The sequence below is a fragment of the Pseudopipra pipra genome, chromosome 14 (genome assembly GCF_036250125.1).
Source record: "Pseudopipra pipra isolate bDixPip1 chromosome 14, bDixPip1.hap1, whole genome shotgun sequence".
NCBI lineage: Eukaryota > Metazoa > Chordata > Aves > Passeriformes > Pipridae > Pseudopipra > Pseudopipra pipra.
In genome coordinates this window covers 12591135-12608430 of record NC_087562.1, presented here as the reverse complement: position 1 = coordinate 12608430, position 17296 = coordinate 12591135, and the positions used below count along the sequence as shown (strand labels likewise).

General features: G+C 35.6%; 1 protein-coding gene across 6 annotated transcripts in view; it reads right to left on the bottom strand.

The window, feature by feature from the left end:
* The window catches only part of FTO (FTO alpha-ketoglutarate dependent dioxygenase), a 236438-nt gene that overhangs the window by 179284 nt on the left and 39858 nt on the right, over positions 1 to 17296 (bottom strand). For all 6 annotated transcript variants that reach the window (XR_010434330.1, XM_064671173.1, XM_064671176.1 and 3 more), the window contains exons 3-4: positions 12102 to 12762; positions 3909 to 4052 (exon numbers count right to left, since the gene is read on the bottom strand). Coding sequence is in view for 5 of the 6 variants with exons in the window: in XM_064671173.1 (XP_064527243.1) it covers positions 3909 to 4052; positions 12102 to 12762 (805 nt within the window). In the remaining variant the exon portion in view is untranslated. The remainder of the gene's footprint in view (positions 1 to 3908; positions 4053 to 12101; positions 12763 to 17296) is intronic.

The window sequence follows — 17296 nt, the reverse complement described above, 5'->3', positions numbered from 1 at the left end:
TAAATTTAAAAAATTGTGTTTGAGATTTGCCAACCTGATCAAAGTTTGGTAACGACAAATACATTCCTGAAGTTCTAAGTCTTAATAGTAAGGAATACACCATTTGGATTAAATGTGGACTCAAAAAAAAAAAAAAAAGGGAGAGGGGAGAGGTAAAAAACTCCAACACATTCAAGACGCTAGAGAGCAAAGAGGGTTCAAGTTAGTTTGTGAAAATAGAAGCAGATTAAATATCTAGAAATAGTTTAATGAGTCATTATATACATGTGGAAGCGCTTCCATTAAATACTTATCTTTAACCACAAGCCAACCTCTGCAATGTGTGCACCCTACTTCTGGTTGGTTAGGAAAATGATTTTTTGATGCTTCTCGAACTATAATTTGCTAGGGGTGGGAGTGGTATAAGATTCAAAGTTCATCTTCATGCTGTTTTAAAACCCAAACCTTCAAGCAAGAGCTTGATCTATGGGAAACAGCTGCAGAAAAGTAAATCTGCCTTTGAAAGAGTCCAGAATGTATTTTTGTTAGGTATGTTTTGAAGTCATGGTAGGAAAATTAGTGAAAATTGTAAATCTGCTTGCAAATCTGGTCATGTCTAACTCAAAGATTAGGGGAAAGATTCCAATTTAATAGTAGGACCATGACAACCCTAGTTAAGCATGCTCTAGGACAGAGCAGATGGGGCCCTTTGCTCACCTCCACGCGTTTTGGATTTATTGCATGCACCCAACACGTTTCATATTAGACACCCTTTGACTGTGTACTTGAGACAGCAGGGTTCAGTATGCACTTCCTCTGCAGACCAATATATTATTCTAAATTGAGCTAAAGTGTTTCCGTTTCATGAGTGATATAAAGTTCAGATTCGAGTTTTTAGGCAGCAGACTTGCAGTCATTCACCAGACTTTTTTTCTTATTATTACAGAAAGCCTTAAAAAAATTATTTTAAAAAATCTGTCTTACTGAAAGTAATTTTGAGTTTTGATTGGTTTTGCCTAACCCCCCCAATCTCTTATATTATTGTAACAGTTTAATGGAAGAATGGATTTGGTCACCTCATGTTTAGGATTAACATGCATTTAAATTTCAGCTCATGATTTCATCTGAAGAGGGCTGCTGAGAAGGCAGATGTCAATTTAAATTTTAAGACATTTTACTAAATTTCTACCCGGAATAACAAAATCCATTTTATAGAGCCAATGAAGAGGGGAACATAAACATTATTAAATGTCTACTAGAAATGCTAAAAAAACACCCCTGTTTTTCTTTGTTACTTTGCTATACCCATTGATCTGGATTTACAAGTTACTGTAATTGTACATTACTATTACCACACTTTTTTCTATAAGATTTGTGTGTAATACTCGGGGTATTACAGGCACAGGACTTGATAGGACTGGACTTTTAATTATAAGCAACATTTCAGCACTTTACAGCATCCATATAAAGCAGTAAGCACTGCACCATCTCAACAACTGGAAGAACAGACCTACAGAGTTACAAAGTCTTCTGCTAGAGTGGATGAGTCAATGGTAGTCAGAACCAATCCTACCAGTCCGATATATCAATCAGCCTCTGTACATCAACAGCTCCAGAAGCTGCAGTACTCTTAATGTTCTATTTTCTAGATGTCTTACTTACTGCTGCCACTGCTTTTTAAAATAATGCCAGCAAGAAGACTCTGCTTACTGAAAATGAGGGTCTGGAACATATTGCGTACAAATGCACAAGAGAAAAGGAATCTAAAATTTTCTTTTTTTATTGCCAAGGGATTTTTTTTAAAAATAGAGCTTTCCTATTTTACCTTTTAGATGGCATCCTCAAGGTGCCTCCTCTTAAAAATAATTTTTAAAAAGTACACTAAAACAATATACGTCCACTTATACTGTCTTTCACTTCAAGTGAAAATGATAAAGGCAGTTCTGCTGCACACAGTAACCTAATAAAAGGGCCATTTTGGAATACCCTCTTAGACTGTGTAGAAGAGTAATTTTTTTTTTCAAGTAATTGAAAAGAAATACAAAGACTATGGAAAAACAGAAGAGATTAACAAAACACCTGGCCTACAGAGCTCAAATCTGTAGCTCTTCACAAAGTATTAATAAGAAAGTGATTTACTCTTCATCTTCAAAGGAATGTTAAACATATCCTCTGTTTCCATCTAAACAGGCTCACAATGTTACGTATTAAATAAACTAATTTTCTGAGCCACCCTTCATAGAGCATTCCTGATAGTACTTCAGTTACTGCATTTGAATTCCATTGGGGAAATAAAAAATGCCCTTATGATCTGGTAACTCAGTCAACTACAATCCAGAGTATTTTTCAACCAAAATACTGAAGTTATACCCCCTCTTTTATTAATCACCTTCTGATTCTGTTGCCAAGCATAGCTGTGTATGCACAAACTTTCCAGTCAGGAAGGATTAGATAAGAAGTTTACTTGATGGCTTAGATACTATTGCACAAAAATACATTAACAATAACCTTTCTAAGAATGTTTAGCTGCCACTTCACTCTCTCTTTCTGTATCCTCACAAATACAGAAAAGGGAGGTACATCCCGTGCCAAAGGATCTCACATCTTAACACTTGATCTGTTCATGTCTGAACACGTTTAAGAGCACAGTCAGTACAGGGCTTTCACACAAGATACCTCACTGATGACAGTGCACAAGATCTGATGAGGTAATTAAGAACACAGAATGGTATATATTTTTTAAGATGGCCAACAAATGTACTGCTTGTTGTAAGTAAACTGTTTTCATCTTTGTTGGAAGACGAAAGGGAAAGGGAAAGTTGCAAAGACTGTTCTGCTCATCAAGTTGGGAGTGACAGGTCATTCTAGGGACATTCCATGGAGTTTACCTTCCAAGGCACAAACACAAACAGGCAACAGTGCAAGTGCTCTCAGTCTTCAAAAGTGACGTCTGTCAAGCCAAGACACTAACCAGGCAAACGTGATGTTGTCAAAAGCCTTGTTCTTGTTTTGTTTGATTTGTAACCAAATTTATTTAAACAAAAAGTTATAATCAAGAGAAACACAAGCCAAAAGAAAAAGCAACAGATTTTGTGTCAACAAACCTTAGGAGCAGTTCTCGCTTCATTTCTTTCCATGGAAAAACCTGAGTGCGTGAGCTCAGCTGCTCAAGTAAATTAACTCAATTTAATTTTCTTCTTTTAATCCTCTATGCTTGAGACATTGAGACTCACTCTTAGAGTAAGGCAGCTCTGTTCATTATGATCTTAGTATAATCCCACCACTAGAAAACAGCATGTTTGAATATAGGCATGGAAAAGTGTAGCAGAAGGACAGAAGTGTCAGGTGTAAAATTGGTGACTAATAAAACATCCACAGATTGGCATAATGACTGAAACTTCAAGAACCATGGTACAAGAAAACTTTAAGACTGCTACATTCACAGCTTACATAATACAGGTGCCACTCTATAAGCCACGCTGAAGAACAGAAATTTATTTGTTGAACATAACAGATGCAAATGCTCATAGTTACTCAGAAAAACTGCATTAAGAATACAAAAAGCATCTAGAAATACAAGGATGGGACAGATACGGTGCAACTTCTCACAAGATCTGGGGAAATTCTGGTTATGGTCTGAAGCCTGTCTTCGACTAGTCTACTAATTCTGACTAAAAAACAGATAGAAAAGGCACAAAAAAACTATTTCTTTCTTAGCTGTGAAGTGAAAGAAACATTAATAAAAAAATTCCCTCAAAATACTCTGGAAGTAGGCAGGGAAGAAGGAATTTATTATATACACTAGCCAGATCTCACATCTTTCTAAATAAAGCTCTAACTGAAAGGAAGGTGTGGTAACTTACTTAAATATAAATGTAATTTTCTCTACTGTCAACAGAAAGTTTAACTTCTTAGCACTTGAAAATTACCAAGCATCAAGTAGAAGTCTCCTTGGTGAAGTGGTATTGCTAATCCAGGTGTCTCAATGTCCCACGCTACCTTCAAGCCTACGTGCCAAACAGCTGGGTCTCTTCCCTTCAGTTCTTGTTCATTGCTTTCTCCCACACCCGAATCTTGAGAGAGAGAGAAAAACACCACAAACATGAGAGACAGGGCAAGAATCATAAAATATAAAATCTCATCTAATAATACAGACTTAAAGATATCCCATATTGGTACAATCTAAACAGGCTTAAAGATTCTATAACTTCCATTTGGTATAATCATCATCTCCAAATTCACAAGTATGCAATAGGTAAAAGTAAAAAAGTTACCAAGATGAAAACTTCAGGTTAATTGCAAAGTAAAGGCAAATCAAGCCAAGGTTTGTAGTGGACTTGAGGTTTTCTGAAGTTCTCAAGAACATGTAAGAGGAGTTTTCATTAAGCTTCACTCAATTTAATTTGTTTCATTACTGAAACTATAAGCATAGAAGAAAAAAATTTAAAAATGCAGTAACACTGATATAGCAATAGATAACTTCTGAAAGAATTTCAAGTCATAAACTGCCAAAGCATTTTATGAGCAAATTCATTTGTGCACATACTTGCAATTTCAGTAAATCATAAACTGAGACAAAGTAAGGTGAAATAATGGTTACAAAACACAGACTAGACCAAAGTTGAGCAAATCTTGGAATCATATCTGTCATTCTTTTCTCAAAATTATTAGTCAAACATGCTAGATAACATGTGCAATAGCCAATGAAGCTTCAATACATTTGTCACAACACTTTTCTTATCATTAGGCAACACGAACATGTTGAGCTTGGGGAAAAAATAATCCACTGCATAGAAATAGTATTTAGAGCTTAATCCCTCAGAACTATTTTCATAAGCTTACTTCACTGCAGTATAAATTGAAAGATACAGTCAGCACTTATAACAAGGTATTTGGGAGCTATGGTATAACAGTTTTAGGGCTAAAGTAACAGAGCATTTTGACAGGGAGGATGAAGTTTTAATAAGCAGTTGGCACAGAACGGCAGTGAACGGTTAGAAGTGAACTATGTAACATGCCTAATTCTGGCTTACAAGTTAGTAACTGTGTGTGTCCATTTCACTGTCCACTTGAAATGTGCTTTCATGTAATAATTTTTAAAACCTTTCCCTTCATTTAATTCTACAAGAAAAATATTGAACACATATAGCTCCTACTAGAATAGGCACCCACAAAACGCGGCCTTGAACTCACACTTTCAAAATATTCATGTCACTCCTCTCACGTGGTTACTACATTGCTTTTTTAATTGGGGGTTGCCCTTGGAAAATTAAGACAATCTATTAGCTATTATGCCATTAAATATTGTCTATATTCAGGAAGCAGAGAGTAAAAACCTTTTGAAGAGCCAATCTAAAAAGTTCTTAAGTTAAAAATCTTACTTTAAGTTTAGTCCCCAAATTCCCTCCCTTCACTGCTGCAGCTCTCAGCCAACTGAAGCTTTGGCTTGGGAGCAAGTCTAGGCCCTTCTATCAAGGAGCACACAAATGAGAAAACAAGAGCTAGCAAATACTCAGAAAAATCAATACTAAACTCTTCAAGGGGTTTTCATGTTTTCTACCCTCTTCAGATAAATCGTAACTTAATTTAAGAAAAATGTTTTCTGAAAACTGCAAATAGGATGGCTTTCAAGGCATTTTTAATGCAATACATCATGGATATTATGAAAAGAAGTAACCTTTCCGGGTTAACTCTCTCTGTTATTCTGCTTTCCCATTCACTTTGGCAGCAGCACTGTTCACAATATGGCACCAATAAAATATAGAACTACAATCAGAGACAGCAATTTCAATCAAAGTTTCCTGGGGTCTCCTCATAAATCCAGCACCTTTGGAATGTGCTCGTTAAAATGACTTATTTTTTGCAGTTTGATAAATTTTTTATTGCTTAAGTACTGAGTTCAAATGCAGCTCACAGTCTCCTTTTCTCTATATTCTCAATTATTGCACCTTATAATTATCAGCAGCAATTGAAACTGATTGCTCCTACCATGTCATTTTGGTAACAAATGGAAGCAAGCTGCTACTTGCTTTTAAATGCATGCTACTCTGAAAGTGAGAGCAAGGGAAGAAAAGACACCTTAACATTTGTGGCATATCCCCAGGTAGCACTGACAAACTTCTACATAAAAACAAGTTGTTATTAAATTCTCTATGACACCTCAAGCATGACTGAATGCTGTATATTTATTGATATAATTACGGTTCCCATTTAAGTGAAAACATTTGGATGTATCTATGTCATATGTATTTGACAGTAAATCATATGGATCTTGCACATACCCAGCACCTTAAGAACACAAGTTAATTTTGAAGTAAACCATACAGAAATGGTCAAATACAACAGTACTTAGTGGAAATATAACAAAACTATGTTCAAATTTGAATTCTGGTCAGTAAAGATTTATAGATTTTGGCCTGTAAAAAAAACCTTTATGCTGGCATCCCAAATGAAATGGTGCAATCAGGTAACAAGCTCATCACAACATAACAACAATACCTCATCAAACCTGCAATTATGGTAGAACCATGCAGGAGAGAATGTAACTTCTACAGAAAACTGGCCACAACATTACACTTTTAACTAGGCAGCTCAAATTTCAGAGATGTTCCAGCTCTAAGAACTGATCTTATCAGGTTTTGGTTCACGGTTAGGTTCAGAACAACATGAAACTTGTTTTCCTGGAACTAGTTTGGTTATTGTTCCATGGCACAGAAAGTGGTTTTGAAAGGTTTCTTTGTTATTTAGCACCAAAATCCGGAGAGTTTGAGATTTTTTTGACACTCTGAAACCTAAATGTTCTTTATTCAAGTCAAGCTGTAATCTTATGCATGATTTCTTAAGACAAGAGAATCACTGCCAACACATTGCCAAAAAAGGACTGAAAGCATCTCCTCTGTCATTAAATCCAACTGACCATTGCTACAGAGCTACAGAAAAAAAGGTTGGCTTTTTTTACAGATTTTCTGATTTTTCCAGAACCTAAAAGAATTTAGGCACATGTCCCTGAATTAATCAAATATATAAATTATTAGTGTCTTTCAATAGCAATTTATATATGTTGTATGCAAGAAGTGGAAGAAGCAGAGCATGCTTTGCTTCTTAGCAGCTGGTGGAAAGAATAAATATCTGCCCAGAGTTATTTCTTCTACCTTATTACTTGAAAAGCCATAGCATAAGAAGTTAAACTGTACTAACATTTTAATTTTTTCTTGCAAATGACATTCACAAAACCAAAAATCCTAACATTTGCCAACAATGTTCTTATCAATTCATATTTGGAATATTGTGTTCAGCTTTATCAAGAACAAAAGCACTAAAATAAGAACAAAGAATATTCTGTCACCCCTTCATTCCTGAAGGAGAGGCTGTATTTGATCAAATCAGTGAGAGCATGTTTAAAAGAACCCCCACAACCCACAACAGTCAATTCAAATGATGATTTCTTTTTAGATAACAGGGATTCAAATCTACTATTGTGAAAGTAATTGGATCATTAAAAATTTGTGATTCTCAGAATGTAATTCCAACTGGTCAGAAACTACCAGTTAGAGATATGACCATGCCACACAAATATTCATTTCTTAAGAAGTGATACATAATTTCCTAAATACCATTTCTGTTATTTCAACAAGCAATATCTCTATAATATTATTGACACTGGAAATCATTTAATATAATTGGTCTCATCCTGCACAGATGTCTACTCCATGACTTTTATCCATTAAGCAGTACATAAAGAGGGTTATTGGTCAACTACAAAGTTAGATTGACTTCAATTTCAAACAACTTTTGTAGTTTCAGGATTTTTTTTTTTCTAACATAGTGAGGAAACACACATCTGTAGTGAGTCTCAATTATTTTTATTCACAATTCAGTGAAACAGCCATCATTAGGTTTAGTGCTAGGATGCTGCTTCTAACATCACAGAGTGAAAAAAATACAAAAGAGAAGTGTGCAAAAGAAACAAGCATAAAAGCTCCTTCAAGATATGAATTCACTGCAACCAACTGTAAGTTTGTTAAACCTTTCAACATCACCTTGTCAACCACCAGTGCCAGTTGTTCCGAAGTTCAAGAGTTAAACAGCAAACAGGCCTTATAGACAAACTAGATATGGTAAAGAATCCAGAGAAAACTACTTATCCAACCTCCAACACAGTCTGTGGGAAATCCAGGTAACAGAAAGATGGACACACTTCAAGTGATCACATTCTTTTCCATCTCCTTTAAGTTAGTAACTGAAACAAGTCTCTACTTCAAAGAACATCTTTAGAACCAACTAGTGCTCTGCTAAGTAATAAAACTTCCTGCAAAACTTAAAATGACCTGAGGGAAAGCTGGTCATTAGGAAATTTTCATGGATAAAATCCAATTTTTGAAAATGCCCTTATTCTACTGGATTGCAATTCACTTTTATAACTGCAGCAGGAAATAAAAATGGGTTATTAGCTTACTATATTAAAATCCTGAATAAGTTTTTACCTTAATGCTCTCAGGTGATAGGATATTTGTAAGCTAATGTGTGTTTAAAAAAGCTGAATTGGTCGAAATTTGAAATTCCTGTTCCTTAGTAAATTCTGAAAGGTAAATTAATGCTGAATATTGTTAGCGACAGTATAACTGAACACACATTCTGTAACCTATTCGGTTCTGCATATGCACCATGACTGCCACTCATGCACTTTCATGCAGCACACACACTAAAAGGAAACCTCTCAAATTTTTATGAGGGTCTGTTCTTATCACTTGACAACCTATTCTTAGCCTAGTGTAATGCATAAAGCAAATATTATTCAGATGAGCATCAAGCAAAATGTTTACCTTGTTTTGTTGTTAGAAATGTAACTCATTTGAGGTTGCTTTGAAACAATTTGACAAAGGAAACAAGAAAATAAACACTGATACCAATTAGAATATCAGCTCGTTCCAATATCTTTATGTTGGTGCCTAAATTTCTTTTCCGGCATATTAAAAACTGCTTCTACTCCAATTAACACCGATCAAAGTTTCAAACATTAAATTTTCATTATGGCATCAAACAGTAAACAAGTGAACAAAAAAATAAGTGGTTTCAATTACAGCAGTATCTGTTTTAACACTATTTAATCAAATAAGTAGGTGCCTAACAATTAATGATATAAAAATGCAAATTAAAGTAAAAGAAAAGCATATAACCTGAGCTGTGCATCTCTAAACAGTCTGACAAAGAGCTGCCATAACACAGTAAGACTGCCTGACTCCTAGGGCTCCTGCTGTTCAAAATTTGACAACCTGGGGATTCCGCACTGGCAGCAGGGTAGATCAACACTAGCCATGAAGCTCTGGAAGCCTGAGCTTCCACATGCTAAAGGCTGCCACAGATCCTCAGTGCTTGGAGTACCTCAGAGACCAGTGGGAATTTGAGGAATTGAGAGCTGACAAAAGAAATGGGCAAGACCTAGCAGAAAAGAGAATCAAGTTGGTTTCAACAAAAATAAATGTGCTTAATGCGTGTGTGCACTTCCCACAGAATCAGTGCTTTCTCCCAGAAAACTACTAATCTATCTAAGCTACATTTTCTAAGGAAAAATTGTTCCATCAAAAAAACTGACCACATCTACTCTTTTTATTATGTACTCTGTAATGATTCTGTGATAGTCATTATACATCACAGTGAGAACTCAATGCTAACTCGACACTAAATGAATTAATGGCGTAAGTACTAATCAAAGATATTGGCAAAAAAAGTAAATATATTTATGGAAAATAATAAGAGAAGTCAAGACATGATTCTACACAGATGTCACAACAATTCTCAAAAAGATGTTGAGATTCCTCTTGCTTTACAGTTATGGAGAGCTCAGTAAGACATATGGGAAATACTGGAAGCCTCTGAACTGAAGAAACCACTGAAGTGATACGCAACTGGAAAGAATAATATTATAAACACTGATAAGCTTATAACTACAAGCATTGGAAACCTGTGAACAGAAAATGAGAAGATCAAAAAAAGACAATCTATTTATTTCTCTACAATCAAGTAGACTGGCCCCTCCTCTTGGATGTGCTGGGCACAAAACTTCAGCACACACAAGTATTTACTGTCATTTCAATTACAAAGCCATGCTAATAAGCTATAAACAGGATGCATTTCCTCCAATTTACAAAGAAGCAGGTCATTGCTTCAGGGATATACAGTGACAACCCCTCCCTGCACACAGACAGATGAGTGAACTGTTTGCACACAAAATGACACCGCAGGACATTTCTTCACCAGGCTCAGGAGCCACGCCAGGCACCTCAAACTCCCTCTCAGGTTCAAGAACCCAACCTGAGCCACGCTCAAGGGCCATAAATGGAATTTAATCTTGTTCAGATCTGACTCCATAAATAATTTTCTTCCCAAAAAAAATCTCTTACACTGTCTCCAGTTACACTGAGGTTTTAATATTGCCACCTCCTGCCAAGGGACTTCTCCCCCCCACACACACCCCACATATAATCAAACTTCAATTGGAGCAAAAACAGAAAAAAATTAAGTTGTAATTTTTTATTTTTTTTTTTTGGTAAATCTAAATCAATTTATTCACTGGAAAGATCTCCGTTTCTTTGTTTTCATGTCTATTTTCAAACCCTCCAGAAAAAAATTACAAACTTTTAAATGTAAGTATATTTATGAAAAAATCTTGTATGTGGCAAAAACATTAACTGTGCATAGATATCACAATAATTTTTAGTCTAAATGTATCAAATATGTCTTTATACCCCCATCAATCAAATCTTCCACAGAATTTACAGTGGTTTTAAAACATCATAATTTTTACCTATTTAACTTGCTGAATAAAAGAAACAAAATCAACTGACAAGTTATGGATAAACATAGCAGCTTTCATATTTGTTGATTTATAGCTCTCTTGACTTAAAGGGACTCACGTTTTTCCCCTCCATAAGCAAATTTTATGTTAAAGTAAAATGTTTTTAAGCATATTACAATAAATCTTCACACACAGTATTATTAAGTTTAAGTTTCTTTAACTTAAAATCTTACTGCAAAAATATTTATCTACAGTCTTACTGGGAAAAAACCAATGTATTTACTGGGCATAAAATACCAATGCCTTTGACAAACAGGGCAGAAAAAAGTTTATGAAGAAAATGACACTTTTAATAGTCAGGAAATCTCTTTTATTCAGCTTGCTACGCCAGTTGATGTTTTATGTCGAGGAAAAAGTAAATAATATGACTTCAGCTGTACCTTAAGTAACAAAGTGACTCATAGTTTCAAAACTAATAACAAAACCAATAAGAGAATGCACATGGAAGTATAAACTATCATTTTTACATCAAAGCCTTTAGCCAAAACCTACCGAAGTCAACGTGAATTCTTGCCATGCTCTAAGGCAAACATCAAAGGATTTTTGGAATAACAAAAAATCCATTGTGAGTTATGAAACATAACGGAGCATTTGCAAATTCAAATCAAGTGTCTAAATTCTAATCTTATGCCCTGCAAAACTGGGAGTCATTGAAAGAAATCCAAAGCCTGTCAGATAACAGTTCTTTTAACAGAAAATGTCCACCCTTCCCAACTACAGAAATGTTGGCAAGTCCCATAAAACATGCATTAACACTACAGCATGCCTAGACAAAATGCATAACTTCAAAATAAATATAGTAATACTTCTATCCAAAACCAACTGAAAATGATCTTTCCAAAGAAAGAAGAGTAGTAAAAGCAGTATAAAGTAGAAGCAAGTCTGTATATGACAAATAACACCATAAAAATGGTGATCTCAACTACAGTGAAACATTTTACAGGACAGAAAACATGCTCATGCACTAACCTGAAAAAGGAATTTGACAGATTTTGATTTCCTGGCTCTTAGTCAGGAAGTTAATTACACCAATTTTTAAAGCTACTTAGAGAACAACTGCTAAGCCAGTAAACACAGGTATATTTTGTACAGGTTTTAGTAAAAATAAAGATAAGGCTTAAACACAAAAGGTACCACAACGCATTCAGAAGCACATGACAAGCCCAGACTGGCATGCAGGTGTGCTTATGCACATACACACAGGGAAAGAGAAAAGGGGTTCAGGGATTTAAGATAATTATATGACTGGTCAGCTCCCATCACCCACCTTCACAGCTGTAACTGTACACAGCAACCGTCGACCTTTCAACCAGATTCTCGTCGTGGTGCCAGCTCACTGCCATGTTCCCCATTCCAAAATAAGGTTCTTGTTTCAAGTACAGCATTTGCAGTGGATCCATATAATTTAATAAAGTCAGGTTATAAGATGTTCTGTTCTTTAGGCTTATGGAGTCATCCTCTGGTACACAAACACTGCTTTGATCTTTTGAAACAGACCCTCGCTCCGTAAGAGAGGTAGCAGAACTTTGCTCCCTATCTATTACAGTAGCATCTTTAATTTCTTTGGTCTCACATAAATTTTGTCCTTGTAATGTCTTGACTGCTTCAATATGCAAGTAGTCATTAAGTCTGATTAATGCTTTACAAGCATCATGTATCTGAGGACTGCAATATTTTATATCATAACCTTCAGTAGGCCAAGGAACTGTAAACAATCTTGTGTTCAAGTACTTGTAAGTGCATCCTGGGTTTCCAATTAATATACGAGACACTGGAGTAAGGAAGTCTTTTCCTTTGATCCTTACAAGATCTTGAAAGAAACAATCGTGTTCTCGCAAGGTCAGAAAGCCTTTTTGTACCATTTGATGGAGCTCTTCAGGTACTGTCTCAGATTTTCTGAAAATCAGCTTGGAATATTTGGTCTTCCACTAAAGAAGAAAAAGACAAAAACACCAAACAACAGAAATAGGAAAACAATTATTCTTTTTACAAGAATCAAAATATTTCATATATTGAAAAAGAGACAAGGCTAAATTGTCAAGTTATCAAGCATGAGTCTAGAATATAGTGAAGAAACAAATGCCAGTATTTTTTACTTTATTTCCATGTATCAATATATTGCACACACTGTGGATATGTACCAGTGGCCTGTAACCAGAGAGTATCAATCAATCAATCAATCAATCAATCAATCAATCAATCAACCAGAGGATTCTGGCAGAAATTAGTAGAACATATAAGCTCATCTGATGAACCTGTAGATAATGCTGCCTTTACATATACAAACAACAGGTTACCAAGCAGTGAAAAAGCAACTCTTCTTTTTGCAGTGGTTGCAAAGACCATTTTGTTTCATTCTGATGCACAGAATTCTAGAGGTCTACGTGATAAACTCAAACCATTTGATATATCAATACTTCCTAGGGAAAACGTAAAAAAATGAAAATGTAAATTTTAAAAAAATGCACTGCATGTCTAACTTCAAAACAGTCCTCTACACACTGGTCCTTTCTGTTTTCACATTCCTCAGTGCATGCCAATTAGCTCTCCTGTTTTATATAAAAGTTCTCCTTTTAGATAACACAAAATTTCCAAACTTATTTTCCTCCCCAGCTCCCTACCTGTAATATCCTTTTGCCTCATATCCTCTTCTGACCATACCAGCTCTGGTATCAGCTGGAGCTCAGAATCCAGCAGCGTGTGGAGGCAACAACTCCCAGCAAGGTATAACACTGCTAATCAGCAGCGTCTTGCTTTGTATGCACAATACTGCTTCCCACTCCAGGAAGGCTTGGATAATTTTATTTTGTTAATCTGGTTTTCTAAGGAAGTGAGTATCACATAATCACACCTTTTATTGGCTGCCTGTAAATCTGCTTTAACTACTGCTGAGACTGTTTGGCAAACTGGACAAAGGCTAGAGAGAATAAATTCTTAAAAAGAGTTCTTATGCATTTCATTAAAATTAATAGATAAATAAAAGAAATAGATGCAAACTAGTGCCTTTAGTAAGGGAAAGGCTGCAATGTGAGCATATCAAGTATCAATTAGCAAGTGTGAAGCTCCAAAGGACTCCACCACACCTATCTCCTGTCCAGAAATTAGTCACTAGGCTGGGGAAAAGGCAGATACCAATGGTGGTGTAGGGAAAAATGTTAAAGTAAACTGAAATCTGAAGGCATTAGGCAATGGGGCAAGAGCACGTGGATGCACAAAACTGATCTATCAAAACTTTTACTAACCTAATATCTTACATTCAAAGTGCTTTAAAAAATACAAATAAAAGTCACCAGTACAAAGCACCACACTGACCTACAGCCCATCTGTGGGTTCCTTCTGGTACAACTCAAAATTACTTTACTAGTACTATCTACTTCCAAGTCTCATTTAAGACTTTCCTTTCAGGAAATTAATTTTAAAATCCAAAGAACATGCCTTTAAAAAACACAAAGCAGGCAGTAAGTCAGTATGCACATTTTCTGCTGCATGAAAACAGTTACAGTTCTGCATCATAACACACCGTTATCCTACAACTCTGAAGAGTTGGCTTTATAGAATCATTTGTTTCTACTAAAAAGAGGAACATAAAAGGAAGTCTATTTTAAAAATAATGATTACACATAATAAATCTTAGTTTGTCTGTAACCCTTGTCACCATTTCTTGTGAAATTTTTACAGTGAAGCTAACTCCCCTTCTTTACACATTCTTACAGTTTACAAAAACTATCTTCCTGGAGAGAGGGAAAAAACCTCTAACAGTATCTACAGATAATAATAATTTCTGACAATTGTATTTACATCCTTAACTTCAAATATAAAGCTTGAAAACAGTCCCAGATATCTGTCTGAAGGTCCCTCTACAATCCCCAGCACAGAACACTGGATCCCAGCTTTCATTCAAAGAACTGAATCTAAACTTGATAAAAGCAATTCACCTGAGCTTGTCAAAAGCTCAAAATTATTCCTTTAGAGGTCCTGAACTGTCCCTTTTGTTTCAATCAGTGCTGTGTATCTCCAGCCTTTGAACACTACAGTGAAAAAATCCTTATAAACAACAACTGAAATCAGTAACTACATTTCAGACCTACACTTATAGGCTGCAGTAAGATGGGTGGGTACAGGTTGATGGGAATCATAAATACCTTTTCACAATCATACTTAATAATGACAGAACATTATATGTTGTGACATACAAAGGTTATTACTGCATTATTTCTTTCATTATGCAAATGCCATGTATAAAAGAAAGAGCACTAACAGTTCTATAACAGTATCCCAGTATTTCTTTAAATAATTCTGTACACTGGACATACTCAGATTAACCAGTTACCACATAACATATGCTACTGTGGTATATTTAAACAGTCATTAATACTACGTATTTTTAAACCATTTATACAAAGATAAAAAAAGACTGAATTTCTGACATGAATTGCACCCATGAAATTACAAACAACTATTAGAAACAGAAGGAGGGAAATAAGAATATGATGTAAAGCAATTAAGTGCCTGAAAACACGCACTAGAAAGGAAACACACAGATTTTACAAAGGTAACAACATTGTATTCCCCCTCTGAACTGCAGAGGTAATGCCTTGCACATTTTGTTGCCAGCCAAGTCAGAGGCACGTTACCTTTGGATTCTGTTTTAAGATCACACGATTAAGAACTACTTTATCATGAAGTTTCACACTGTACACTTCGAATTCTACCTTAAAAAGAAAAAAAACCACACTGATATCTCCAAAGAAAGCAGGAAGTGGAAACACATTTCCGACACATCACATGAAAACAGTTTGGTCTTCTTTAAATCTCCAACCAGTGACTGTGCTATGTCCCACATAAGGAAAACATTAAGGGATCAGATCCAGGGTGAATGCTGGGTTCACATAGGACACCTTGTTGTTTCGGGGGGATGGGGAAGGGGGAGTAAACGTGTCCTCTGTGTTGTAACTCTGACAGCAAGTATTAAAGGTCAAGTCACTGTTCACTCTGAAAGAAGTAGGTACATTGCTGGCAACTACAGGACAAAAAAAATAAGCACATTTGATGGTCAAATCTGCATTTAACGTTACACACAGGATTTTAAATATATAGATGCTTTCCCTTCTGATGGTGATACTCAACACACAGATCCACCCTCTGGACACAACTGACACAATAAAGTTAGAAATCGGCAATAAGGACCCTCGATAAGAAAACTACCATATATGTCATAAAATGATAGTTTGTACTTCAAATATTTGTGAATTACCTTGTTAAAAGCCTTTTTCTTATTCCAAACTGGCGCTAAACATCACAATTTTTCAGCCTATGGCTTGGGGCCCATTTCTAAAATCCTTCATCAAGCAAGACACATTGAAAGAGGATGTCAGTGAAGTTTTGCTTATGATGGAATTTCTTACTTCTGTTCAGGCTGTGCGCTTCCACATCTGACAGGATATGGCAGTTTTTCTACTTGCAGCCTACCTAACCTTTCCAACATGTTCAAAGAATGCTGCTTTATCTGAGGTGGATCCTTAAAGGAGTAAGGCAGGTCTGTCCAGGAAAGACAGACTGTAAAACTAAAGTGTATGTGATATTTTACTTTGCAATTTGTTGTCTTCAAGCTCTCACCCCTCTTTTCCTCCCATCTGTAGTGCATTTAAGCGTCATGGAATTTGTAATTTCTACAGCTGTGATTCAAGTAACATTTCATAACCACCACAGAATTTAGAAGGTGCTTGTGATGCTTAAGATTATCATGTACACTTAAAAATACCCAGCATGCACACATATACTACATAAAAACTATAATTCTATATTTGCAGAAAGAGTGTATCTAAACTTTATTAAGGCTTGAACAGGTCTGATTTCACTGCTTATCTTGTTCCCACTGTCTTCTATATTTATGGGTTACTGATACTGAGCAAATGAGATGCCACCTGGGCAATCTTGGCTCCACCTTCTCTTTTCACATCAGCTCCATGAGAATGTGGATTTACAAAGATAGGAAAAGAAAAAGATGCAGGGCAAAGCAGCTCTTGCCAGTAACAGAGACAGAAAAAGAGAACAGGAGGGGATGTAACAGGACAAGGAAGGAGAAAAATCAGCTCCCTGTGTCTTAAAAGGGGGAAGAATTTCTTCATGAACTTTAGTTTAAGACTAAAAAGAATGTGTTTGGGTTTTTCGTAAATAAAAAAAAAATAATAAAATCTATCTGTTTAGCTCTTATAAATTTTTCCAGCTCTTCCACACTTCTACATCTTTGAGCCATATATCAATATATAGAAGACAGATAACACACCTGTAATGTAAGCATGCTTGCTGTAGCTGTTCAAACTACGAGATTATTTCTTATACTTTTTGTCTTACAGTGATCCAATTTGATCTGATTGAACCTACCCTGTGTTTTATAGCTGATATAGAAAGATGCAAGACAGATGCAGAAAATTCTATTAATTCATCATATTTTTCCACACA